The sequence below is a fragment of the Antechinus flavipes genome, chromosome 5, assembly GCF_016432865.1.
Source record: "Antechinus flavipes isolate AdamAnt ecotype Samford, QLD, Australia chromosome 5, AdamAnt_v2, whole genome shotgun sequence".
Classification (NCBI taxonomy): domain Eukaryota; kingdom Metazoa; phylum Chordata; class Mammalia; order Dasyuromorphia; family Dasyuridae; genus Antechinus; species Antechinus flavipes.
The window spans coordinates 58,808,380-58,835,860 of NC_067402.1; the positions used below are offsets into that span (position 1 = coordinate 58,808,380).

At 37.1% G+C, this 27,481-nt stretch overlaps 1 protein-coding gene across 1 annotated transcript in view; it reads right to left on the reverse strand.

Moving 5' to 3' along the window:
- The window catches only part of PIP4K2A (phosphatidylinositol-5-phosphate 4-kinase type 2 alpha), a 208,070-nt gene that overhangs the window by 3,325 nt on the left and 177,264 nt on the right, over positions 1–27,481 (reverse strand). The window contains exons 7-9 of the mRNA XM_051961622.1: positions 14,461–14,574; positions 3,152–3,395; positions 1,726–1,829 (exon numbers count right to left, since the gene is read on the reverse strand). Coding sequence (XP_051817582.1) covers positions 1,726–1,829; positions 3,152–3,395; positions 14,461–14,574 — 462 coding nt within the window. The remainder of the gene's footprint in view (positions 1–1,725; positions 1,830–3,151; positions 3,396–14,460; positions 14,575–27,481) is intronic.

Sequence of the window (27,481 nt, forward strand, 5' to 3'; positions counted from 1 at the left end):
TAGTGAGTCACCATAGGATATTTTTAGGCACCTGTATTGACTGAGTAACCTGTTATTTCTCGTGTCTGGTGTAATATGCTGCGTTTTACCTCAGAAATTTAAGGATTAAGATAAAGGACAGAAGCACCCAACAGAGCCCCAGATCAATGGTGCCATTAAATTCAATGTCCTGCAAAATGCAAGTGTTTTTAGACTAAATTATACAGCACGCATTACAGTACATTACACAACAGGAGAAAGTAACAAACACTGGATTTCAAGGCAAAGGATCTGGTTTCAAAGCCTAGCTCTCACTTGACTTTATTGGACTTCTCCTGGGACCTCAGTTTTCTCTGCTGTTACATGAAGGATTTGGATCAGAGGCCTATGTGATTTTATGTTTGAATTCTCTCTCCGCCACATATTATCTCTGTGACAAGCCTCTCAGAGCCTCAGTTTCCCAATATGTATGAAGGGGTTAGGCCAGATGATTCATAGGGCTCCTAGCTCTAAATTTCTGATCCTGCTATGGGGCTAAACTGGGAGCTGGCTGGGTATGCGTCCTGAGACTGTTGGAAATTGTAAGTGATGAGTGACGTTTAGAATGCGTTTGCTATTAAAAATTTACAAGGAGAGTCCTCTATGCTCATGTGGAAATTTCTTTGGGGTGGGTGATTTTCTGGTCAGCTCCTTTCCTACCTGCTGGGCACACAATAACTACTTGTTGAATAAATGTATGTATGGATGAATGTGTGAAAGGATTTCTTTGGTAAAAGGAATACTGACTTAGAATGACTGTTTCTGGGATGCCAGCTTGTTCTCTCAGAGAAGGAAATGGGATCTTGAACATTTGATGGTTCTGGTTAATCTGGCTGGATTCTCATACTCTCTTGGAAAAAGTACTACCTTTCATAGCCCAGGGTTCCTAACTTTTTTTGTGTCATGGACTACTTTGGTGATCTGACGAAATCCACGGTCCCTTTTTCAGAATTATGTTTTTAAATTAAATATATATATATATATATATATAGGATTACAAAGGAGACTATATTATCCAAATTAAAACAAACTAAGAAGCCAAGTGTATAGACTCCAAATAGAAAACTCCTGTTTTTTATGGGTGTTGCAGTACTTAAGTTCATCTGCATGGCTTTTTAGTTCACCCACAGTGCCAAAAAAAGGGTCCCTTAATGCAAGCATCATTTAATAATTATCAAATTATGAAAAGGAATTTTATCACCCAGTAACTTGTTGGCTTAGCACTTTAGAAAGATTAATTACAAACAAAAATGAAATCCCTTGAAAGGTAAAAAAAAAAAATACTACCACACATGTTGGTACAATCTCGGGCAGGGAATACCATAATTAAAAATGCAATAGCACCTTAATTCTGAACATTTAATATTAGAATTCTTAACACATCCTCAGCACTTTACATTTTCAAAGCATTTTCCCAACAGGAGCTAATGAATTCATATAATGTCCCAGTGATGCATGTACCTATTAATAGGTTGCAGATTGCAGAGTGAACATCTTAAGACAGGGAATTTAAGTGACTTGCCAAAAGGGAATATATGCCCTGGGATTAGAAGATGGTACTTGTAGGTTCATAATATGGTGTTCAATAACATACACTGCTTTATATTTCCATAAGAGGAAGACCACCTGGAGAATCCCACCTTTCACCAAGGTATAAACAATTCCAAGAGCTCAGAAAGAGACAGAAAAGAAAAAACAAAGACTTACGCCATGTTTAACAGTTTTTGCGGCATGGGCAGCTTTCTTTTTTGCATCATAATGAGTAAGAATGTCAATAATGGCCATAAAATAGACCTCTTTTCTAGGGGCATCTGAAAAAGAATGATAACAAAATGGTAACAACAATTATTTTCATATGAGCTTTATCCCTTCCATAGTATAGACAGCAGGCAATGAAAAGTAGAACTTATAGAGGGGTGAAAGTTTTTCTGAGGAATGATGGCAGGAGAAAAAACAACCAGTTGGGAAGGACAGAGATTAAAGTGACATATTAAGCATTTAAAAAAATATATTTATTTATTTTTAAAATAATATATATATATAAAACATCTTAAAGGAATAGGAACATTGGAAGGGGTCAGAAACAGATTCTAATAAAAAGAAGTTTAAACTACTACTATAAATAGTCATATGCATTTTCCTTTCTCATAACACACATATACAAATATTATATATACAAGTACATGTGTAAATAAGTATGTGTCTAAATATACATGAGTATTTATAGCCTAATAAGTTCAAATTCATGCTCAATGCTGTCTCTAAATATATTATATCAATGACAAAAATTTAAATTTTCTCAAATAAGTGTTGAATAATTAAGTTTTTGGAATCTACATATCATCAAGGGATTCATTCTGGTTTATCAACAACCTCAGAGAACTAATATTATAAAAGAGTAGAAAAGGGAACCAGTCAAGATGATGTCTATTTTCAATTCATAGTCTCAAAGAAATTGTTTCACTAATGTACAAAAGGAAAAATATTTGGCCACACGGTTTTCTGTTACTAAAGCAACTTGACAAACAGAATCAAAACAAAGCCAACTTCCTTTGATATGTCCATTCTGATGTGGTTTTTACAACAATATGATGAAAGAGATTTTATTTTTGCTGGTCTCTGGAAAGGACTTCTGACTTGTTTCATGTAATTAAGTGAAGCTAAAATGATAATTCTTTCAGTCCTTTCAATATTCATATGAAGGAAAGAGGATCTGCTATTAACTTATGGATATGAGATATCCAAGGACATCTTTAGTAAAAGTTCTCATCAGAACTGACTATATTCTTAGTATCTGTTGGATAGGAGAAGATAGGAAGTAGGAAAAGTTTTAAGGTCATCATAAAGCACTTTAGATCTCCTGGTATTGGCAGCATAAATTAGCTCAATAAGTAAGCTTGTCTATCCCCAGACATCATGCCTAAAAAGTCAAACTGTTAAATTTGGAAAAACGGGGATTATACATACTTCAACATTCCCTTGTTCTGAAATCAACTTGTTTAGACTTCTGAAGAATATGTTAAAGAGTGCAATTCACATTTATTTAGTCAAATTAAGGATTAAAAAAAAAAGTTTCGTGCAAGAATTATAACATTTCACATGTAAACAAATAGTTTTTAGGAACTCAGCTTACTTTCATGGCATTTTATCCCATAGACATCGATGTTTGGATCAAATTCACCAGGAGCTAAGGGCGGTGAGCTGTTGAGTGTATTTCCTGGACTGTCTGGAGGAGTTCCAATAGGGTGGGTCCCATCACTTTCCCCTTCCTCTTCACCATCGTTTTCCTCACACTCTACTTCTTCCTGTTCTGCTCTCTCAACATCATGGATTCCAACCAGCAAGCTATAGTCCATGAGCTTGAGCTGGGCAAGAAACTAGAAGGAGTGAAAGGTAATGTTACACCATTGTGAGTTACCCAAGTGTGAACAAAAAAGGCTTTTAAAAACTTAAAAAATCAAGATCGGGGGGAAAAAAATCCCAATAGCTGAGGAAAAATATTTTAAAGGGGATGGGGACAGGTGAGAATACGGTGGTTCCTGAGGCAAGATGAGTGTTTCCCTGAAAGGTGGTGAGTTGCCTCTGAGCATGTTTTGATTTATGAGAGCCCTTAGTTTCTAAGGTTGTCTCATGGGCCAAGAATGTTGCCTCACACTTCTGGCTGGCTTAGAAGTGGTGTTTTTTCCTCCAAAAAGCAAACCTGGGCACTGCAATGTATACATTTGTCATCTTTAGGCTAGATCACAACAATGCACAGAAGGCCAGGGTGCCACAGAAAAAAACATTAAGAGATGGTTTTTGTTTATTTGTTTTCCTTATGAGATTTTTTTCTTCTTCTTAGTGAAGAATTACTAATGTCCACTGATCTTGGACCTCCCAAGTAGCTTGGACCAGGAGTCTTTAGATATGGTTTGCACCATTTACACTTAAAACTACTTTTAATCTCACTAAAAAACCCCAATGAGGACAGATTGTTATGTTGTATCCCCTTTCCTCCCACCCACCATCAGTCCCTGCAAATAAGTAAAAGCCCAAATGTCCCAAATTATAGGGCAAACATGTGGTTTTAAGCAGTCATTCTGATGTTTTCCCTTCAGTATTGAAAGTGGTTTGCTTTCTCTGAGGATTTCAACTCTACCATATCCTTTCCTTCCCTTCCAGACAGTTCCCTATTCAGTGTACGACAAAGGCCAAGTGTGGTAATGAAGGGAAACGGAAGGGACTTTGGGGAAAGAGATCCGAGTCTGGCCGTGTAGTTCTTTGCTAGTTAACTCATCTGGATTTGCTGGAATTCCATGATAGATCTGGTAGATGTAATCGACCTTAGGCATAGGTTTATAATTCTAAAAAATAACACAGGACAAAGAAGGTGCAGCTGCCTACCTGCTGGTTGAAGGTGAACAGCTAGGCTACATCACTCAAGCCTCTGTTCTATCCTCTGGTTGCTGGCTCCTTACAGGCTCCAACTCGGTTCTGACCATTATGCACACGACCCTATACGGGACTTGACCCAGACCTTGAAGAACTGACTGTTCACCCCATTAGGATGATACAGAATAGCTGACTGTCCTCAGGTTTCTACTGTCAGAAGTTGAAAAATAAAATTGGCTTTCTTAGTAAAGATACAGGGCTGAGCTTTCAAGGTTTGGGAGTATGGGAGAAAGCTAAGAGTAGAGAAGAAAGGAACAGCTTTCTATTTCTTGGATTTTTTTTTTTTTTGTTGTTGTTGTTGTTGTTGCAATTTCCTTAATACTGAGGAAGCTCAGCCTTGGAATTGAAAGCAAGATCCACCTTATACTCTCATGATAACAAAAGCTAATTATATTGGTAAACATTTATTCAGTACTGTAAAATTTGTAAAGGGCCTCTATGAGTTAGCTCACTCATTTGATCCTCACAACAACTCAGTGAGGTAGGTGCTATTATCATCTTCATTTTACAGAGAGGGAAATTGAGGCTGAGGGAGATTAAAGCAGGGTTTTCCCCTCATCTTCCTGACTTTAAGTGAGGTGCTTTATCCATTCTGACTTAACCCCATCGCCTAAAAGTAAGATAGTTAAGAGGGGGACTTTAAGGCCATATCTATTGTCATCTTCTTTCCTCATCCTTAGAAGAGACATTGATCCCACAAGTGTTTCCTTAAAAAGCTTCATTTTAATAAACTAACAGTGCCCTATCTTCTTCTTTCCTAACTCTTATTTTAGCTTCTATTTACTACTTTTGCCCTTCAATCATAAAATCCCACAGTATCATTCTAAATGCTTTGGGAGGAAAGAGAAATAGAATACAAACATTTTATGAAAGTGATTAATTGAAACCAAGTAGAAGTCTAATTTTTAGCAGATAAAAGCATTTATACATCATCAAGAATGGGGAGTATTTAATATGGTAAGACAAGATAAAACATATCCAGCAAAGACTGGCACATATTTAATTTGTCAGTTTTCTTTCTCAAAAGAAAAGATGAGGTTAGCTTCTCTTCTCTTCATCTTTTCCTGCCTATCATGCTGGAAGATTGGGCAACTACATACAGTAGATAGAGTGCTGGAGCTGGAAGTAAAACCTGGCTTCAGACACTTACTAGCTATGTGAGGTAAATCTAGATAATCATTTGTTAATCATTTGTCTCAGTTTCTTCATTTATAAAATAAGCTGCAGAAGGAAATGGCAAACTAGTATTTCTTCCATGAAAACCTCTAATGGAGTCATGAAGAGTTGGACATGATTGAAAGTTACTGAATGACAATAATATTAGCATTATGAATTGCAAGAAGGATTACGTTCAGTTCTATATCTCTGCTCCGATGATCTCCTTCTGCCTTAACCGATTTTTTTATAGGCTGATTATTTTATTGAGAACATCCCAGATTTGGAGCTGAGAGAGACCTCAGAGATCAGCCAATATCACTCTTTCATTCTACAGATGAAGTATCTGAGATTAAGTGGTTGTCCAAGGCACACTGATAAAAAGTGTCAGAGCTGGGATCAGAGACTAGTTCATCTGATTCACTCTTGACTGAAATGGGGATGGGCGTGGGAAGGGAGGAGAACCAACACCTGGGATAGCCAACTGGGTCTGCAGTCAGGAAGAACTGAGTTCAAATCTAGCTTCATAGACAACGCACATATTTCTGCTGACTGCCTTGCCCAAAATGGAGCCAGCACATAGACCCAGCTGGATCTAAACAAATTTAACATACCTTCCTGAAAATCAGTAGAAAATTAATTATCATCATAATCCTCATCATCACTGCCATTTAGGTAGTACTTGAAGGTTAACAAAGTGCTTTACATACATTATCTCATTCAATGAGCACAACAATCCATGTGAAGTACATCATGCAAGTACTATAATTAACTACACTGATGGAAGCATAATGTCCATAATGAAGGGGAGGTGAGAATGACTTTGTACTCTGCCATCTTCTGACCACATAGGAAATCTTGCGCATTCTGGGCAGACTATTTTAGAAAGGAATAATCTTGAGCAAGCCTTATGGAAGACCAGATGGAGAGGGGGACTGAAACTTTGCTACATAAGAACTAGTTGAATGAACCAGAGAGGAAAAGATTTACAGGGGACATGATTGTTGCCTTTAGATATTTGAAGGGCTGTTATGTGGAAAAGTGATTACATTTGTTTTGCTTTTTGGGATTACACTTGTTTTACCTGAGGGCAGACTAAGTGTAAATGGGCACAAGAAGCACTTAATAACTCCTTATTGAAGTTTCAGAGACTAAGATTTCAGATAAATATAACTTTTTATCTACTAAAGCTGCCCAAAATTGGAATGGATGAACTTGGCAGGTATAAGCTCTCTTAACACTACAGAGCTCCAAATGATGGCTGGAGGATGATAATTAGGTTCTCTCTAGAAGCATTCTGAGTTGCACCCAGGCTGGGTGACAGATGACCTTCACCTCTAACTCTATGATGCTATAGTTTTATAATATGATGAGCAAACAGGTCCAGAGAGGCTTACCCAAGAGCATATTGTTCATCAGCGGCAGATGAGGGATGTGTACCCAGGAACTGCATGTCAAAAGACAGAGTTCTTTATCTTGGGTCTCTGAACTTGAGTTTGTAAGAAATATTGTAATAAGTCTTATTTCAAAATAATTGGCTTCCTTGTTAATACTATGTTCTGTGCTTTATGCTTTTAAAAACATTTTTTTCTGAGAAGGAGGCCACAGATTTTACCAGATTATTCAAGGGGTCCCCCAAAGGTTAAGACCTCCCAAAAGGTTAAGAATCTGTGATTACAGTAAAAGCAGAATGATGTAGTGAAGAGAACACTGAGTTTGAAGCCAAAGTCCAACTGGTCCAAATTCTGACCCTACTATCTATTATTTGTATAATTGGGCAAATAATTTGATCTTCAGGGATTTCAGTAAACTTGTAAAATGAGAGCTACACAAGCTGGCTTTTAGTTTTAAATCAAGGAATCTCTTTCATCTTGCTATGAACCACTAAGTTCTATAGAGTGCCAAATAGTGCCAACTTTTCAGAAACACAGGACTCTGCCATAAAGGGAGAGGGGGGCATTTTAGCATCCACTGTGTAAATAAGACAACAGTTGCTAGTAGTCTCTCAAACTCTGTTACTCCATCTGTAAAATGGAGATAAAAACATCACCTGTCTCGTAGGACTGTTGTGAGGATTAAAAGGGATCACAGATGTGAAGTGCTTAGTCAACCATAACGTTCTAGGTAAATACTCATTCCCAGCTCCATCTTGCTTCTAAGCCCCTTTCTAGGGACTAGGCTTGGGCTCCTACCAAGACAGGGCCTATGTTTGGGACCCACAGCCTGGAACGTTTACCCAAGGTCTGTGATGAAATTACATTCCCAGCTTTGAGGCCTCTGGTTAGACTACTTCTGGACAGCCTCTTTTAGCAGGAAAATAGTGACGTAATTGATAAAAATGTAGTTACTTCCTAGGCACACCTACTAGGCAAAACACTAAAGGAATGGAAAAAACACTTCTGGTAGAGCAGAAAACAATAAGGATTTGGTGTCGGAAGGCCTAGAATCAAAGCACGCTCCAGTCATTTACTCCCTGGGTCATTTTGGTTAAAGCTTTAGCCTCTCTTTGCCTCAGTTTGCTTATTTGTAAAAAATCAGGGAGTTAAACTGGATGACATCATCATTATCAGTCCCTCTGACTGATCCCATGGCCCAGTTTTGATATCAGCAGGGGTGAGGGGTGGGGAGTGGGGGGGTGGGAGGTGGGATCCAGTACTTCCTTGTTCTCAAGTGGGTAAAACATGACATTTTTTCCCAATATGGTAATAAGGAAAACAGCAATAAAACATGCAAGTGTAAGCATGCAAGCTCTTTCCGACCTACCATTTGGATAGAAATGATAATAACAGTAGTGAAAACTCACATTTATGTAGGTCACTTGGAGGTTGTGATCCTCCCTCTGTAACGCATTATCTTGGGGCCATTGCTTAACCCACCTGGGACTCAATGTCCTCATCGGTAAACTGAAAGGTTTGGTCTTGATGGCTTTTAAGTTTCTTTCCAGCTAGTCCCTACTGACTCTCTAATTCAGGAATATTAAACCTTTCAGACCCCTTTGGAAATACCTATGAGCCTATTAAGAAGTGAGGCAGGTGGTGAGATTGAGAAATTAAACTTGACTTGTTCAGGGCCACACAGCTAAGTCCAAGAGAGGCTCTATATTATAACAAACATCTGCATTTAAAATGTTAAACTGAAGGTAGAGGAAGAAGCATATAGCCAAGGGGGTTGGCTGGATAGCTCTTTTCCTGTCAACTTAAAAAAAAAAGTCACCCTTTCTGGATCTCATTAAAATGAATATGCTGTGAGTAAATTGAAGATTTCTGTTAAAACTCTGGTATCCCCAAACCACAGCGCACTGAAAGCTGGAGTTTAGGAGGGGACAAGGAAAAAAGCAAGACAAAGGCAGTTTGTAAGAGCTGCTGGGAGGCCAATTCTTCCCAGTGGTGGTCTGCTTCTAGTGTCTACTAATTTCTAACAGTTTCTCAGCTGACCACTTGAAGTAATGGACTCAACTTTATGGACTCTGCTTGTTTATTTGCAAAGACATAAGAGCTCAGAGATCTTGGGGTTGTTATTTTCTTTCAGGATTTCCTAGTTGTACTTTCCTCTTCTCCATCTTCAGAACAATCATTTGTCAAGCCTTTCTTCCTCCCCACTCTGGCTAGTTTCTAATTTACCTTCTGATTCGGGGGTATTTAACTTTTTGGTATGTTGTGGACCCCTTTGGCAATATGGTGAAGAGTATGCACTCCTCAGATGCATAAAAACAAAATACATAGGATTACAAAGGAATCCAATTTTATTGAAACAAGTTTATTAAAATATGAAGAAGAAGTTTATGGACCTCAATCCCTTACTCTAATTTCTTTTATCCCCAAATCTTCTAGAAGATATAGCCCTAAGTTGAAGCAGGATCTACCTATTTGGGAACACTGCAACAAAGTTCATAAGAAGAGAAGTACAAGGCACAAGAATAGCTGAAAGATTACTTTTTAGAAGAGACTTAGTTTGAAATTTTTATTTATATGTTGCTTTGCATTACCTTCCTGGAAACACATCTGGTGTAACAGAAAGAATGTAGCAATCAACCTGATTGGAATTTACTAAAAATTAAAATAATCATCCTTTAGAAAATTTATTTGAAAGAATAGAGATGCAACTGTAATCTCCAATTCCTGGCCTCTCCAATACCCGACCCTTTCCTTCACAGAACAATCCACTCCGAGTTTTCAAAGTGCATTTTCTTCTTTCATACTACAGGGCTTTTTCTTTTCTTAAATGTCTAGGCTTTCTTCATTTGCTTTTTAAAGCTGTGTATTTATACTAAAAGTATTTATACTTTTAGCACAGTATTGTACATAGTGGCCATTTAATACAAACCTAATACATATTAGTAGAACTTGTTTATTTATCTTTAAATCTAGCTTTTAAAAAGAAAAGTAAAAATATTTGAACTTGGCTAAATGACAATCATTTAGCGAAGATATTATTAATTTTTTTCCTGGAGCAGGGATTCTTAACCTTTTTTTTGTCATAGATCTTTTTGGAAATAGTGTGATGAAGCCTATGGGCCCCTTCTCAGAATAATGCTTTTACCAGCAAAATACAGAGAATTACAAAGAAAACCAATTTTTAATGAATGCAGTTGTGTATGTATACTTTCAAGTTCATGGCCCCTAAATTAAGAAGCTTTCTTTCTTATTTGGACCTTGAAAAACAGCTACTTAGGTTCAATAATCAAGCACACCAGAAGATGAATAAAGAAAGCTGATTTTGCTTTAGGTGGCTTGAAATAACTCCCTGGGGAAAGGATTAAAAAAAAAAAACAAACAAGTCAAATCATTTGTGGGCATTTATTTCCAAGACTGTCTCTTATAGAATATCATGCTTAGTGTGCTAATTTTTGATAAGGACTTTACTTGTGGGGGAAAAGTACAGTAAGATCACCAGTTGATTTTCCCTCCCATTTGTAACCACAAAATTATGACTTCTAAAACCATAAACCATTTATTTGAAATAACTATGCAGAAATCAGTCAGTCCCTCTAGCGAAATAGGAGTATTAGGAAGAAACTTAGATAATAACAATAGTATTAAAAAGAGAGAGAGAGAGAGAGAGAGAGAGAGAGAGAGAGAGAGAGAGAGAGAGAGAGAGAAAGAGAGAGAGAGAGAGAGATTAAATTCTGACCTCTCGTTATCAGGATCGAATGCCAGACTCACTATAATTGTCTGCATTTAAATTTAATGTTTCTGCTCCCAAAATTTAAAACTGACTAGATGCTTTGTCATTTGAGATATTTTTGATGGAAGAACTCTTTAAAACTTAGCCTTAATTTTTAGCAATGATAAAGAAGTTTTATTTAATATTAAAAATATCAAAGTCTATCAACCAAATACAGAGCTAGAGACTGCTGAAAGTATCGAAAGATACTACCAATTTATTCTAAAAGAGGGGATCACAGCATTAGAGGAAAAGCACTGATCTTGTCAGAAAACCTGGGCTTAAATCCTTTTTCTGATATTTGCTAGCCATGTGACATTGGACGAGTCCTTATCTCTAAGCTTCCCTTTCTTTAATCTGTAAAATGGGGATAATATCTATCCTTAATTACTTTATAGGGTTTTTGTGAGAATCAAACAGATGATGAATGTAAAGTACTTTGTGAACCTTACAATTCTTTAAAACTATAAGTGCATTATAATTATTACTGTTTTTGTTAATGTTAATCTATTAAGGGAGTAAAGGAAACAATTTCATTTGGTTAGAAACTCATATGGGAGATTCAAAAGTTTGTCATCAAACAAAAGCTAAAAATAAAGAGATTATTTTATCCCCAAAGTTCTTAGTTTTCTGGTGATTGAAGGGCTATATTGACATAATGTGTGTAAATGCTTTTTTTATAAATAATAAACAACATATGAACATAAGGTTATTTGTAAACAGCTTTTAAAGTTTTTGGATCCTTACAACAATCTTGTGAGGTAGATGGCATTATTTATCACATTTTACAAGTGAGAAAACTGAGGGGAAGAGAGGTTATGTCCAGGGTCATAAAGCTAAATACTGGAAGTGGTCTTCCTGGATCTAAGCCCATTCATTCCTTTGCCTTACATATCTTGTTGCCTCTCTCAGGGAAAGTTACTCATTATCACAGTAGAACACAGGTAGTTAAAAAATTATATAATCAAATGGACACCACTAATAATAAGCTATTGAAAACATGAAGACTGATTTCCATTAATGACAGGATGAGAAAAAATATATATAGCATTGAGCTTTTAAGTTTGTTTTAAACACTTCTGCCCTTTCTCAATAACTGACATTAGAGGTCTTCAACAAGATATAGAGAAAAGTGGAGAAAGAGCACTGAATCTGGAGAAAGGAAGATCCAAGTTCTAATTTTACCTCAGTCACTTAGCTGTGTGACACTGAACTAGTGGTCACTTAACCACTGTTTGCTCTTTTGTAAAATGGGGGTAATACTAGGCACCTATAATAGCATTTCCTAGGGTTTTTATAAGGATCAAATGAGACTATATTTATAAAGCAATTGATAAATCATCAAGTACTATGTACATATTACTTATGATTAGTAAAGTAAGTATTCAAACATTTTTAAGGATTTAATTAAAACATCACAAATAAAATTATGCTTTAAGTGTACTTATGAATCTCTATCAGTCATTCAGTACTTTTGAAATGGCAACCTCTATATGGATCAAGTGTAGGGATGATGGGGAGGTAATTCAAAGGAAGTAAATCACTGTTTGCCTCAGTTTCTTCATCTCTAAAATGAACTGGAAAAAGAAATAGCAAATCACTCCAAAATCTTTGACAAGAAAACCCCAAATGGGAATCACAAAAAGTTGGACATGACTGAAATGGTTTAACAATAACAACATATAACAGGCATTGCTCCTGGCTTTGTGGAGTTTATAGTCTATTAATATCTCAGAACCTTATGCCTTTCCAAGGAAAATCTGGTTTTAATATTTCTTGATTTGTTTGCCTAGAGGAGATGTATGTATGTGTGAACATCTACATCTATATGTTTCTATATGTACATATATACATACATATATGTATATATCTTAAGAAATGGAATGTAAGCTACCAGTTAGTCCTTCAAAACTAGCAGAGCCTGAAGACTTACCTACCTCTAAGCAGCAGCTATGCTTTCTGGTCTAAGGAAGATTATTTCAAAACCAAAGGTTATTCCAAAAAAAGTTATTTAATAAGAGAATATGTAAACCCAGCTGAGGACAACTTGGCATAATGATTGCCTCAATTGGAACTCTCTCTGAATTATCTTGGAACGCATCAAAATAGAAGAAAATGCCTGCTCTGAACAATGTCCCAGTTTATTTCTTAAATATTTTCCACATATTTTTCATAAGAGAGTAGAAATGAGACTTTATAATACCCCATTTCCCCGCAACCAATAAAATGAGACAGAAGTAAACAATATTTTTTAGTTGTCTTGAAAAGAAAATAATAATTTTGAAAGAGGATTCTTCATATGTGTATTAAATATCAGATATACATAAGTGGTAGGGGCAGTCTGAGAGAAGGGAAAGGGGCATAGTGCAAAAGAAAAAACAAAACAAAAACCTAACCCAAAGTCTCTTTGGAAAGAGATTTCTGCACTAATATTTAAACATTTCCTCTTCCAGTTTAGCAGTCTGAAGTTTGGTCATGTCTGCTAAGTACTCAAATAAAATCGAGGGGGTGGGGAGAGAGGGAGAGAGGAGGGGAGAAGGATCCATTTTGATATGCTGCTTCCTTCCCTGCCTCTTTTCCCCCTGGTTTCCAAAATGTCTCTTGTTTTTCTTTGCAGATTTCTCTCAGGCAGCTCACATGGAAAATGTTCTTGAGACTTGCTTGTTGTACTATTTGGGAAACTGAGTATATTGGAATGAAGGAAAGAAAAGTATATACTGAGGCCATTTAAATGCCAAATATATAATACTTGGATGAGTATTATAACAGACAAAACAAAACAAAACAAAACTAGGATTGACTCAAAGAAATAGTTAATTATTTCCTTTTGAAACAACTGTGTGACTGAACTGAATTTCCCTTCTTGGAGCTTATATTGGTTTCTGTTGAGTCTTGATTCATCTTTGATAGATATATTCTTAACTTGGGTTTTTTGCTGATTGTATATCTAGCAAAATAAAATTAGTTTCTTTTGTAATTGTTTACATTTTGTTTTATGCATTTACATTATTCCAATAAATAAATAAATAAAAATATGTTCTTGATTATGTTAAAGATTTTGCCAAAGTAATTATTATCCTTGCAAAGCCAGGGACATTCAAAGATGGATATTAGGGAAATTGTGCTGGAAAAAAAAATCAAAAGACAGTCTTCATCAGATTTCCCAAGGGGTCTATGATACAAAAATGATTAGGAAACCCTGACTTACTAGCTGGCCATCCCCCTAAAATAATTATAATTAAGTAACACACAGGCAAATGAGGATTGGGAATAGTGCCTTGATAAACCTCCTTAATTCAGACAAGGCAATTTCACAGGATCACAGGATCTTAGATTCAGAGCTGGATAGGATCTCAGAAGCCAACTGTTTTAATGTTTTGATTTTACAGATGGAGAAACTGAGATCAAAATAGATGCTGAAGTCATTCAGACACTAAGAGTCAGAGGGAGGATTTGAACCCAGGTCCCTCGATACTTTCTGTTCATTCCTAATTTGCATGGTTCTCTAATTTCAAGAGCCCCAAACCAGAAGCATATTTCACTTTCCATGTCATTGCAACACTTACAGTTCTGGTCATGGAAGTCAGATTCTTTAGTCAGACTTTGTCCCAGAGGGTTAAAAAAAACCTTTTCAGAATCAAGCATTGTTCCCAGATGTAAAATTAAGCCACCAACAAGACCGATTCCTCTTACCTCCACATCCTTTTTAAGTTTCTCAAGAAATATTTTTTTGTTGTTGTCATCAATATAAATCTTTTGGCCGTCATTGATGAAATCATTGTCCTTTAAAGTTGGCAGTTCTTTGGCCTAAGACAAAAAAAAAAAAAAGCAAAAAATGGGTCAGGAGCTCGAAAAAGGCGTGTTCCTCTTTGATTGGATTCCACAGAAAAATTATGGTTATTCCGTGACAGCTGAACACAAAAGCAGCAAAGAGTCTTGACGACCGCAAGGGGGCACCGGTGAGCTACAACGCCTGGCAGCAGAAGCTCTGGGAGTGGAGGGCGAGGAGCATCATGAACACGTCCCCTCCTCGTGGTTCACTTTTTCACAGAAATGGGGCCGACTCTGTCCCGGGCTAGCCTGCTAGTGGAGGCCCTTGAGGGGTCCTCTCCCTGGCACAAAAGCAGCTAGCCCCCCAGAACCGCCCCGTTACCTCAGCCCCTTCTCACAAACCGGTCCCTGCGGGCAGAAAGTGCGCCCCGGCTCCAAGAGACCGATCCACCAGCCCGGTGCCGAGAACCAGCTGCCTGGGTCGGAACCAGCTGCCTGGCACGGAGCCAGCGCGCCGAGCTTGGGACGCCTTACACAACTCTTACAGGTCTTGGGAGAACGCACCCAGAAGGCAATTCTAATTCGATTTGGACAGAGTTCGGGAAAACGGCGTCTTTTAAAAGATGGAAACTTTTCAAGATGGCAAAAGTCCATCCCCTCCAATAAATAAGGGATTCAGAATGCAATTCGATTCCACTCAAGCAAACTAATGCACGGCTAAAGATGGCTGTCATAATCTGCTTGGAAAAGGAGGGCTCAGGGTGAGCCCCACAATGAATGATGAGCACATGCGCACGTGTGAAAGCAATGCGCAACAGCCCCATCTTTTAAAACACCTGTCCCGAGTATCCCATTTCACTGAATGTAATAAACATTCCAGGGGAGTGAAACAGTTAAAAAAAATGAATCCCAAACAACTTAGCTAGCCATCATGTGCTCCTTCTAGTTGGAAGGAATCCAACTCAATACACTGTCTGTGACCTTGGATAGTATTGTTAAGGAACCCTTGAACGTTGTTCTTTTTTCAGACACATAAATTGAAGGAAAACAATCGCTCCTGAAAAGAAATTTCTTCTCCAAGAAAGTGACATCAAATAAAAATAAATAAATAAATAAATAAAACCACTTAGAGTGACAAAAGGAAACTCACTGGATGGTTTCACTGAATCATTTCCCTAAATCCTGAGCTGCTAATTAAAAAAAAAATACACTTCTGACTCTTGGTAAACCCTACTAATTGGGTTTAAATTTACTGAGAAGAAAAGTCTGAAATGGTGTTATATTCTTGATTATATTAAAGATCTTGCCAAAATAATTATCCTTGCAAAACCAGGAACATTCAAAGATGAATAATAGGGAGATTGTGCTGAAAAAAAAATCAAAAGACAGACTGACTTCTGCAATACATTTATGAAGTGTCAGAGACACAGAAAAGAAAGAAGAGAAATGGGGAAATACTGAAGGCGCAACACGAAGGTGGGCCAAGCCAACTTAACCTCTAAATTTTGGCCATGAATACTTGTAAAACTATGTAGAGAAGATAAACACGATTTAAACAGTCTGAGAATGACTAAGTTCAAGGTGGTTGTTGAGCCAATTTTACTAGGAAAACATGAACTTTTTTTTTTTTAAAGAAAGAACTGCACACAGTGAATGAATGAATGATTCACTTTTAATATCTCAGTTTCCTCATCCATAAAGGACTTGAACTAGAGAACTGTTAAACTCCTTCATAGGTCTAAATCAACAATCTTGTGAAGACTGATAATAAACGTAGTGAAATTTAAGGAAATTTAAGGGAAGCACTTGACCCAAAAGATGGCAAACAAAAAATTAAAAATGAGCATAAACTCATTAGAAATCCCCAAACCTATGTTTACAAACACAGGAGCGCTCAGAGAAATGGAGTCATTCTTAGTCCAGATAATTTAGACCCTTTTGTTCAAGGGATTGATTCTTTGGGAAGAGAAGAGGGAAAGGGGCAGGTGGGACCTGAATTATTAGGAAAATTACTGCAATTTTCCCTTTTATGTTGTCTGCCTAAGAAAAAAAATGCCATTGAGCAGAGAAAGTGGAAGGAAATGAATTTGGTTTTTGATGAGCAAAAGAAACCTGTAAGTATGACTGCTAGGATCTAGGAAGATAGACAGCAAGTTACAAATTGGATCTGTGTTTGCAATACAATTAATTCAAATTCATAAAGATTAAACCAATGCTCCCTAGACCAGCAGAAGTAATTCATGCAAGAGGAGAAAACAACAAACATCAAAGGAGATGTAAATCATGTAGAAAGTAAATACAATTTCAGGGTATCCTTAAGTTCTAAGATTTGAGAGCTAGCTGAGAAACCCTAGGTAAAGGGGAATTGAAATAAACTCATATTTCTCTGGAGAAGAAAATACTTGATAATCTCATGGAGGTATTCCCTCTATGCCTTAGTAGTTGATCATCATTAGTTTAAGAGCTGAAAATAAAAACACATGGTTATCAGCCTTCTGATAAAAGCTTTCACCAAACTCTGCTAAGTTAGGTAATCACATGAAAGACAGTGTCCACTGCGGGGTCCTTCCTGAGAGCCTTTAGAACTTGATAGGACCTATCAGACCTTGTGATCAACTGGCACACAGTAGTTGATAATCCAAAGGTGTCTGCATGCCATGATAAGGCATTGAGTAGGCCTTTACAGGAAGAAGGAAAAAAAAATAGGATCTGGAAAACAGGTAGAAAAAAAACTCTTTCTTTTTCCCCTTCCTTCCTACATGGAATGACAATTCAGGAAGCTATTTTCTTCCTTTGGAGTTTTTGGGACTTAATGATACAATGGGAAGGAAAATGAGTTTGTGATCAACAAATCTGGGTTTAAATTCTGTTTTTGCCACATGTAACCTTTTGGATCTTTTTGATCTTGGGCAAGTTAAATTTTCCTAGAACTTGGTTTTCTCCCTTTCAGCTCTAAAATGCTATAATCCTCCCTAGGAGCATGAGGCTTTACTTTCCAACTGACTTGAGGGAATGCATATCAGTACCTTTTATGTGTCATTAATTATGCTAGCTGTGACAGTGCTGCTTAAACCAAGGGACACAAAGCCTCAGCTTATTCAATATGCTAAGAATTATGTTTGGTTGCTTCCCTCATCCTTTAGTCCAGAGACTATGTGAGTCCTGAGAAGAGAACAGAACAATGATGGACCAACAAACACAATCATCAATCCCTGGACCACATTGTCAGCAGTATTATACATATATTAATATTATACATGATGATAAAGATTTCTTGAATTATTCATTTGAATAATTATTTCAAATAATTATTCTTTCCTCCAATAAAATTGTTTTCTTAAACCAGAATTTCCAGGATCTAATTTATCTTTTTATTTTGATAAACCAATCAACAATCCATCCCACAAAATTTCCATTTAAAACTCATCATATTTTGAAAACAATTGACTTGACTAGGTATACATGGAGGTGTCTTTGCTTGTAAGATGAGAAAACAATATCTATCCTATCAACTTTAGAAGGCAGCTGTGAGAATAAAATCAGTTAATGGGAGTGAAAATGCTTTTAAAAAGTAAAGCCACTCTACAAATACTCTGGAACTGTTACCAGAATTATTTATTTTTGTCTCAACTATTTCCAAGACTGTTGTTGTTTGTCCTTTGTTTTCTAAAGGGACCAATGACATCAGGGTGGTGATGCATGGTATGCAAATGAATTGGATTTAAGTAAAGGATGCTTGTGCAAGGTCACCTGCCTCACTTTCCCCTCTCATTGTAAGCCACCATATCTAGGTCCAATGGCCAGAGAAAGAACAGGATTACTGGAGATGGCTCTGGATGGATGGCCTTTTGAAGCTAAGGTCTTCCACAGGTCTCAGAGCAGATAAGAAATGAGGCAAGGTTTGAGAATAACAAACAAAAAAAATTTTTTCAAGTACCAAAGAATGCCATTATTCATAGCACACTGAAAGCAGGGAGAATGGGTTTGCATGGTATCAGGAGTACTCCACTGTTAGGTTCAAATCACACCTTCAATACTTACTGCCTGTGTGATCACGAGAATCACTCCATGAGTCTTAATATCTAGGTGCTTATTCTTTCTGTAAATGGTGGTGGGCACAATATCCATACTAACACTTGTAGAACTCCTTCTCCCCTTCTTCTTCCCCTTCCATCATGTCCAGGGGCTTCCATAAGGACTGATGAAATAGCCATGAAAGGTTTGTAAACTTTAAAGCACTATATATCAGCTCTTGTAATTATTCATCTGAAACCCATATGAAATTATTCTCATGGCTTATGGAGAATCACAAACACATATGATAAGAACACAAATGAACACAGACTCAGCTTCCTGAGAAAACTGGATATGAGATTCTAGTACACATATAACAAACGGTCTCATAGTCTGAAGAGAAGTAACAAGGATGATTTAAAGAGAAGTAAAATGTTTTTGGGTCCAACCAGACACTGAATGGTTACTTCCTTGAGCTCAACAGCAGATATAAATTATCTAGAGCTTGGGGTAGAACAGGACAAAAAAAATTCCAAAGGAACAGCTGTGAAATTTATTGCTCTCATTTCTGAAATGACCATGCAGCTCTGTGGGCTGAATCAGCAAAGCAAGGTCTGTGGATGGAAGGCAGTTGCCAAGCAAGTCATGGAATCCATCGAGTGGGCTGTTTCCAGAAAAGAGGCAGGAGAATGCTGCAGTCTGTCTATTTGAAATGGATGTAAAGCAATAAGATGAAATCATTAGTAGGTTTTCAAAGTTTAAAAAGGTAACAAATGTGTTTAGTTTTATGAACTACTTTATTTGGCATTTTAAGAAAATGAATTTTTAAAAACAAAATGACTGCTAGTTGGCACGTATTAACATAAAGACCTATTTGAACTGAATTTATGCTGTAAATTTTAAGGTTCAGTTTAAAATGAAGAAAAAAATCAATAGCAAATTATAAAGGGATCCAAATTTGAAGAGCCTTGTAACTTCAGTAACTTATCTTAAATAAGCCCCAAATATTTTAAAACAGCAAAATTCTCAGTATAGAATAAGAATATTCCAATCATATTAAGTGTACAAGATTTTATCATTGAAAAGCATCAGAGAATCCAAACATACCAGCATTCTATTGAATTAATAATTAACTTCATTTTGAATTTTCCTTACTTTAATCTTCGCTAAAGAATGCAAAAGGACTGGTAGGAAAAAAAATCAATTCGAAAATATATAAGGAGGTGCCTACAACATGCACATAGCCCTGACCTATAGAATGCAAAGCCCAGTTGGGCTGCAGTTGGGAAAGGAAACTTAAATGAAAAAATGAGCTTCATTCCTGTCACACTCAAGTGTTTAATGCAAACAAGATTTTGCCACCAGAAGGTTTCAATGCAAAGGATAATACATATCATGATGCACTCTGATTAAAGGACTCAGATTTCAGAAAGAAATGAATTTTTGTTCCATGTGTTCACTTGGCAACCCATTTCTGAAAAGTCTCATTGTAAGCCACGATGTCAAAGATCACTGGTTAGTGTCCCTTTGATGGGCTGTTATTGTGACAGATCGAGCTGCATGCACAACATATAAAATATGTGTTAATTATTGTCTGATGTTAGGTATGGCGCATGTTCCTGATCTGAGTGTTTTTCCAAGCTCACTCAAATGAAAATAAACTTATAAAAGAGGATAAATCAAATGTGAAATTGGAACCCAGCCATTCAGAGGACTTGCCAACAGTTTTTATAAAAATCAGTATCTGCTGCACTTAAAATATAACACAAAATTATTCAATAATGGAGCATATTTAGGTAACTTACTCTGGACCCGATACAAAAGACAATTGATTTAACAGCATCATGCACATAGGGGCCATTGGAAGGCAGGTTGGATTGCTAAAGATTTACAATAAATGAGCTCTGTTCCTCAAAAAAAATATTCCAGCTACAAATCTAATCCATAAAGTAGGAAACTGGAAAAGAAGGAGAAAGTTCATACTGAAGCACTGGGGATACAGGTGTTGCCCCAAAGAAAATGCTCATGTCACCTTCCTTTCTCAATAAAAGCAAAACTTGACTAAACAAGCAAAATGATGACTTGAGTTAAACAGCCTGATAGTTCACCAAGTCATCCTAATTTCCACAAAAGAACAAAAGCATATCCTTTGTAGGCTGGCATCTGGGACTTGGAATCTCTTAATTCAGGTCTTTCCTAAATCTTTTCAAGTACAACTATAGAAATAAAGCAATCCCCTTCCAAATGCTGGCTCCAACATGATTATCATTCAGAAATACAGAACAGCTGATATCTTCCTGTAATTTTACAACTTGCTATAGCTATGTTCCTTCTCATCCCTATATAATCTATGAGAGGCAGGATGGGATATAAAACCTATAACCTATATAGGATATATAACCTATGAAAGGCAGAATGACAAGGAATTCTGCCTCAAACACTTATTCATAATATCATCTGGGGCATACTGCTTCAATTACTCCATTAATAAAAATGGGGATGCTAATAATATTTAATTCATGAAGCTATTGCTGAGATAATGTATGTAAAATACTTTGCAAAACTTAAAGCTCTATAGAAATGCCAGTTATGGTGATTATCATGTTTATAATTAATGGCCTTCCATACCAATACTGTCAAGCTTCTAAGAAAAGAACTGCCTTATTTAAAATGAGATTGAATATCATTGTTTGAAGCTTCTGGGATAAACTTTGCTGGGGACAAATTGAACTGCAATGAAAACATGCAAAATAAGTAGATTATAATCATTTCTGAAGATTTTTTTTAATATTATACTAGTGTGCAGAAAAAATATCTAGGCAACACTGTGCCTGATAATTCAGGAAGTTTGTTTCTGTCACTGTCTTACGGATCAATCGTACATTTGTGAAAGAGGAGAAAAGGAAATGATAAGGGTCTGCAAGAGCTTGGCGAATGCTTCTCAGAATAATTCTGGCCCTTGGTATACTGTACTTTAAATTCCTCAATAATTTCTCCATCCTTGCTGGAAGTCTGTGAGCGTGGTTAGGTTTTGAACAGCAAAAACAAAGACTCTCCTGCACTCCTCGGTGTCCTCGCCAAGGGCCGGTGAATCTTACTGCACTGGAAGCCATGGTCAGAATGGTGGAGAGGGCCTGGGATTATCCATTCGGACTGGCCTGACCCATTCCCTGGAAGGGTATGACTGGGCAGCCAAGTTAAATATCAAACCGTCACTCAGCATTTATTAAGTGTCTACAGTGTGACAGGCGAGGGATTGAGGCACAGTGCTAATCCAACTGGGCTGGGAGGACCCCCCCTCTGCATTATTAACTTGATTTGTTGCAGGGATGTGAAGGAAGAGCTAGCCAAGGGAGCTCCACCAGGTTTGGTTACTGTCCAGTGGTTCTCAAACTTTTGTTTTCAGTATCTTTATCCTATTAAAAATGATTGAGGATCTCTCCAAAGCATTTTTGTTTATCTGGATTATATTTATAGACATTTGCCATATTGGAAATAAAAACTAGTTTTGAATTTGTAGACCCTCTAAAAGGGTTTCAGAGATCCCCAGGATTCTCTCGACCATACTTTGAGAACCACTGCTGTAAGCTGTAGAATTACAGAGTGTAGGACACCTCTGCTTATGCAATTCTTAATGATGACACCGTTTTCCATTTTAGCAGTGGGATCCCACAACGATGCAGGCTGGTTTGATAAATATCGCTCCCATGTGGTACCATCTGGACGCAAAACTGGGGGATACATTCAACATTCCTTCTGCTTCCCCCCTCATTCCGACCTCCCTGAGTAAAAATTCTGGGAATCAATCCTGCAAATCTGAAAGTGGAATGCAGGAGCGCTTCTTCTCACCTTCTGGTGATTTCTTTGTATCTACAGAGCAAGCGCTTAATAAATGCTTGTGGACTGATTGATTATACGTCAGCTCTGTCTTGACAATGAGGTTCACTTCACGGGGCCTTTCCACCCTCCAATTAAAAACAGCTTTCCAGGGGATTGCCCTTTGAAAACAAACTGAATCTTAACAGTCTTAAGCAACCGATGAACATTACTAGTATTTGTCTCCAACTTAGGACAGTAAAAGAGGTGTGTGGCTCCCAGAGAATTTAAACTCCTCGAGGGCAGTCATCACATCCTCCCTCCCTAGCACAGTGTTCATCTATAATAGAAGCTTAACACAAATCTTTGGTGAATGAAGGACTGGGTTAGGCAGGGGATTCTGGGAAGGATTATCTATCTAAAAACTCCAAGCAGCAACACTAGGTGCTTTTACTGACCAGCTGGCAAGGAGTTCTATCTTTGCAGGAATGTAAAGTCAGAGAATAAGAAAGGGGAAAAAAAACACAAAAAACCCCAAACGGTTTAGGTTGGATTTAGGACTATGAAACCTGACAGTTTCCCTTTAACTAATCATCCACTGACAGGGAAATGTGAAATGCTTTTTAACTGATAGAGAAAGAAAGATCCCAAGGATCCACTGCTGTGCTATTGTGCCCCAGAGACTGCCATCCTTGTTACCTTGGCTTCAGTGGCAGTCCAAAGAATCAGATAAAGGTAGTAATTAATTATAATTTGTTACAATTTAAGGAGCACAAAAGAAATGCCGAAAACTGGTTTAGGAAAGTGTTGTTAGCTGTAATGCTATTAGCCACTAATTCTCCTGTAACCTTCAGACAGTAATAGGTAAAATGTCAGAGCCTGACAGTCCTTTAATCGCTGGCACAATTTACGATGCATAAGAATCGACAAGGCATTTTTTAAACCTATTCGGAAAGTGTCAACAATGATTATTGCTGATATATGCCAATTTGGGGGCAGCTGGTTTCTTTCAAATGGGTTCTAGGTTGTTGGTTATCCGTTCAAAAGAACTTTCTTAATGTGACACTGGGACTTTATTATGGCTTTTATTTTACCTAATAAAATCGGATATTATTTTGAGAAAAGCCACGGTAGAAGATGAAGAGAAAGCTTGTTTGTCTAAACCCCTGAGAACATGGCCTTTTTTTTTTTTTTTTTTAAACAGCGGGTCAAATCTCCCAGAAATCAAGTGAGTCCAGTTATGTTTTCTTTTTTACTTGCCTGGCTCCCCTGCTGAGCTGCTAGCTGGCTGGCAGCACGCTAACACTGTCATTTGTAAAAAGAAGTCCGCTCAGCTATAATTACTAATTTGATGTCACATTGGAATGGCAGCGCAACTGTGAAAAGATCGACCACCGGGGAGCGACGCATTTCCCTGTCTCATTTAGAGGGGGCTAAACTGCTAGAGCCATGAATGGAAGATGCCCTTCCATTAAAAAGAAAAGAATTAAAAGAATAAAACAAGTCAAAGCAGCTGTCAGAATTTGACAACTGTTAAAAAAAAAAAACACTCTACACTTGCCTTTAAAAAAAAAATTAATACAAGACATCTGTACATGCAAGTTCTGATACTTGTTGCCACGAAAGTGATCTCTGCATTGTTGAAATATCACTTCTTTATTTTCATCAGCTTCCCTTTTATTCTTATGCTAATGCAAATCACACTAATGACGTGTCAAGTGGAAATGGCTGGGATGGGGCTTGTCTACATCAGTATCACCAAATATTTGAAATGACAGTTTCTGAACTTGTCATCAACAAGTTAAAAGTACTGGGTCATGAAACAGTTGTAATGATTGGAAAGAAATGAGAACCAAGAAGATTTCCAAGGACTAATTAAGTCACTGCCACAGAGGCTTGCTATGAAAAATTCATGACAATAAATTCGGTAGAGTATACGGTGGAACAGTAATTAAAATAGAGCCTGGTTTTCTTGAGTAGAGCTTTATTTTGTGTTTTAGCAGCCCCAAAGCAAAAAGGGGAAAAAATGATTCACATAAACAAATCCCAGTCAGCAAGTTATATTTTGGTGAGCTTTCTATCTTACTTGTGGGGACAGAGAAATGATGCTGCTTTAGGGGGTCAGGAATATTGATCAGGAGACAAGAACAGAGTAGGATAAATGTCTCATTAATCTCTGTGTTTCCCTAAACACAACACTTAACACCAAATAGATGCTTCATGATTAATCTGAAAATCAGTATGTAGAAGAAAAGTGAAAGACACTGTCAATGCTTTCAAATGCAATTCAAAACATGAAGGTCTTCTCAAAATTCCCATTAATCATTTAGCATCATGAATGGTTTAGCTGCTGCTACTTTTAAATATTTTGGTTGTACTTGCAGATATCTTCAAGTAGATATGTTTATTTCAAAATTACAAGTAAATGACCACAATATTAAAATAAAAATAATACCAAAGCTCATATTGCTATTTCTTATAACCTTCAAAACATTCATCCTCTGCTTTCCAAATTTAGATGTTTTTTGCAGTACAAAGAATATCCTTATTAATGTTGCCTAATGTATACGTTAATATATAAAAGATGCATAATGTTAATAACATTAATATTAATTTTATTAATATAACTAGATTATATCAATGTAATAATATGAAATGAGGTACAATGTGTTAATGTATAAAAAATTTTCAATTAGAAAAATAAAAGGAATTTAATTTTTTCCTCCCTCACCCACAAATCAGTTGCATTGCCTACATGGTACCAAAATGCTAGTTTACTGTTAAAAAATGACAACCCAGAATTAGTTTTTTCTAAAACAAGTTTGAATTGATTAATATTTTCTCCCGGGTATTTTTTTTGAGGGGGGTTGGTGGGTTTATTATTCTCATGAATCCATGTTTTTGGTAAAAAGATTTTCACCTTTTTTCATCCTTTTCTGATTCTTCATGTATAAAATGGGGATAACAGTACCTACATGAGATTGTATTTGGAAAGCATTTGGCAAACCTGAAAATGACATATCATTACAATTTTTATTTATGTGGGCAATTTTGTGATAAATATAGTTTCAAATACTCAAAAGCAATAGCTTTTTTACATTGGACAAGATGCTTGAAATCTTTGGACCTTTGTTTCCTCATCTGTAAAATGTGGGGCTTATCTGTTCACACACACACTCTAGTAGAGTTTCTAATGTTCTCTTTAGGTCCAAAAATCTAGGATTAAGTTTTTAATTTAAAAAAACTGACAGTGCCCAGTAGGTTCCACATGCAATATTAGAGACTACAGGAGACACAAAGTGAGCAGAATAAACACATTACCTGCTGATTAGTCAAGGAGATAAGACTTGTATACAAATAGCTATCACCAAAAAGTTTAATGAGAAATTACAAAAAGAAACTAGTTTAGAATGACAGATTAATTCCACACTGAAGTAACTAAAGGAAGATGTCTCAGTCTAGCTGCCCTCACTTTAGAGCATACAAGATTTCTAGCAAAGTTGGCTGCAAAGTCAAATGCTATAAAACGCCATAAAATCAGACCCCTTCTCACAAAAGGATGCTGAAGTGTTTGGTAAGGAGAGTACTACAATGGAGGCTAGTCCTGGGGTATTCTTGGATAACTCCCATCAGCCACTCTGCTTTTGGCTGAATCTTAAAAGAAGATGTTCAGAATGAAGATCTCCCTTCAGTCCTGAGAAACAGCAGCCCAGGATAAGAGGTTCTAGAGAGAGAAAGAGCTTTGAAGTTTCCTAGCCAAAGAAGGATAGAAGGATAATCTCAAGACTACCTATCTTCTGAGATCTGTACTATTTCTGGAGCAGCCATGGTGATTTCAAAGCCTAAAAGGCAATCCTTTGGATACGTACTATAGCCCCTGTAAAACTCAGACTACTCTGTTCTAATATGAAAACAAAATGGAGGCACTAAGATGGCGGTGGTGGAGATAATTCCTACAAGCCTGGGATTTTTCTTGGGAAAATCTTAGATATTATTTTTTATTCTCTATGAGATAAGGGAACTAACGGAAAAGGGGAAACTTTATGCACTAATGCATGAATTCTGAGCCTACCAAGGAGAGAGCTGTAGTCCTCATAATTTCACATGAACAGTGCCATATTTATATATTCTGGATCAGACTTGTGATTTCATTGGCAAAGGGAACTGGTCTCTGTTCTGCAACTTTCAGTGTTAGGGATTTGCCCAGGGCAGGGAGAGGTAAAACAACTTGCCCAAGGTCACACACAATCAATAAATAAAGGCAAGATTTGAACCCTTCTTCTTAACTCTGAAGCTAGCTTTTAAATCACATTTTCCTGTAGAGGGCCGGAACTCTGGAGAAGTATAATTGAAACAAGAATACTTACAACAAGGTGTTAACTCGGTGGAATTGAGGAGATGATGGTTCTCTAGTTCACATATACTTAGTACTTAGCATGGTGATGTAATGGCTCTCTAGTTCACACGTACTCAGTACGCTGTAATGATGTAATTGCAATAGGGTATTTAAAAGCTGAGAGAACTGGGGACTGGGTCAGTCGGTCAGAGTGAACAGACTGTAAAGGAGACAATAAAGATTTTAGACTCTATTCCTGACCATCCTTGTGGTGACTAGCCTGCTGAGACCAAGACCTGTCCTCCAGAAAGCTAGCCCGGACAATACATTTTCTAATGCTCCACCCAGTCCCTTCTTCTACCCAGAGCACATATATGGGATTAGGACCCATAAAACCTCCTGACTACAAAGTGGTAATTGTATCTTTGAACATCCTGCTTCAGATGAAACATTCAAACTATGCTGAAAGACAAGTGTTTGTTCCTTTCTCTTCTCCCTTAGCACTTGTTCCCCTTTCAAAGCAAAGGAACATATTATTTTTCTGGTTTAAGAGACCAGTCATCTATTGACAGAACCTAAGAAATCAAAATGGATGGACCTGAGGCAAGATATGGCAGTTCCTGCTGTGGTTTTGAGAGACTTGATAAACTGAAGAAAAAGAGGAGAAATGACACAGACAATCCTAGTGTCCTGATGGACCCAATTCTTCTTCAGCAGCTGCTAGTCAGGATGGCATGTTTGTCAAAAGGCTGAGAAGTACTCATAGACCTTAACTGT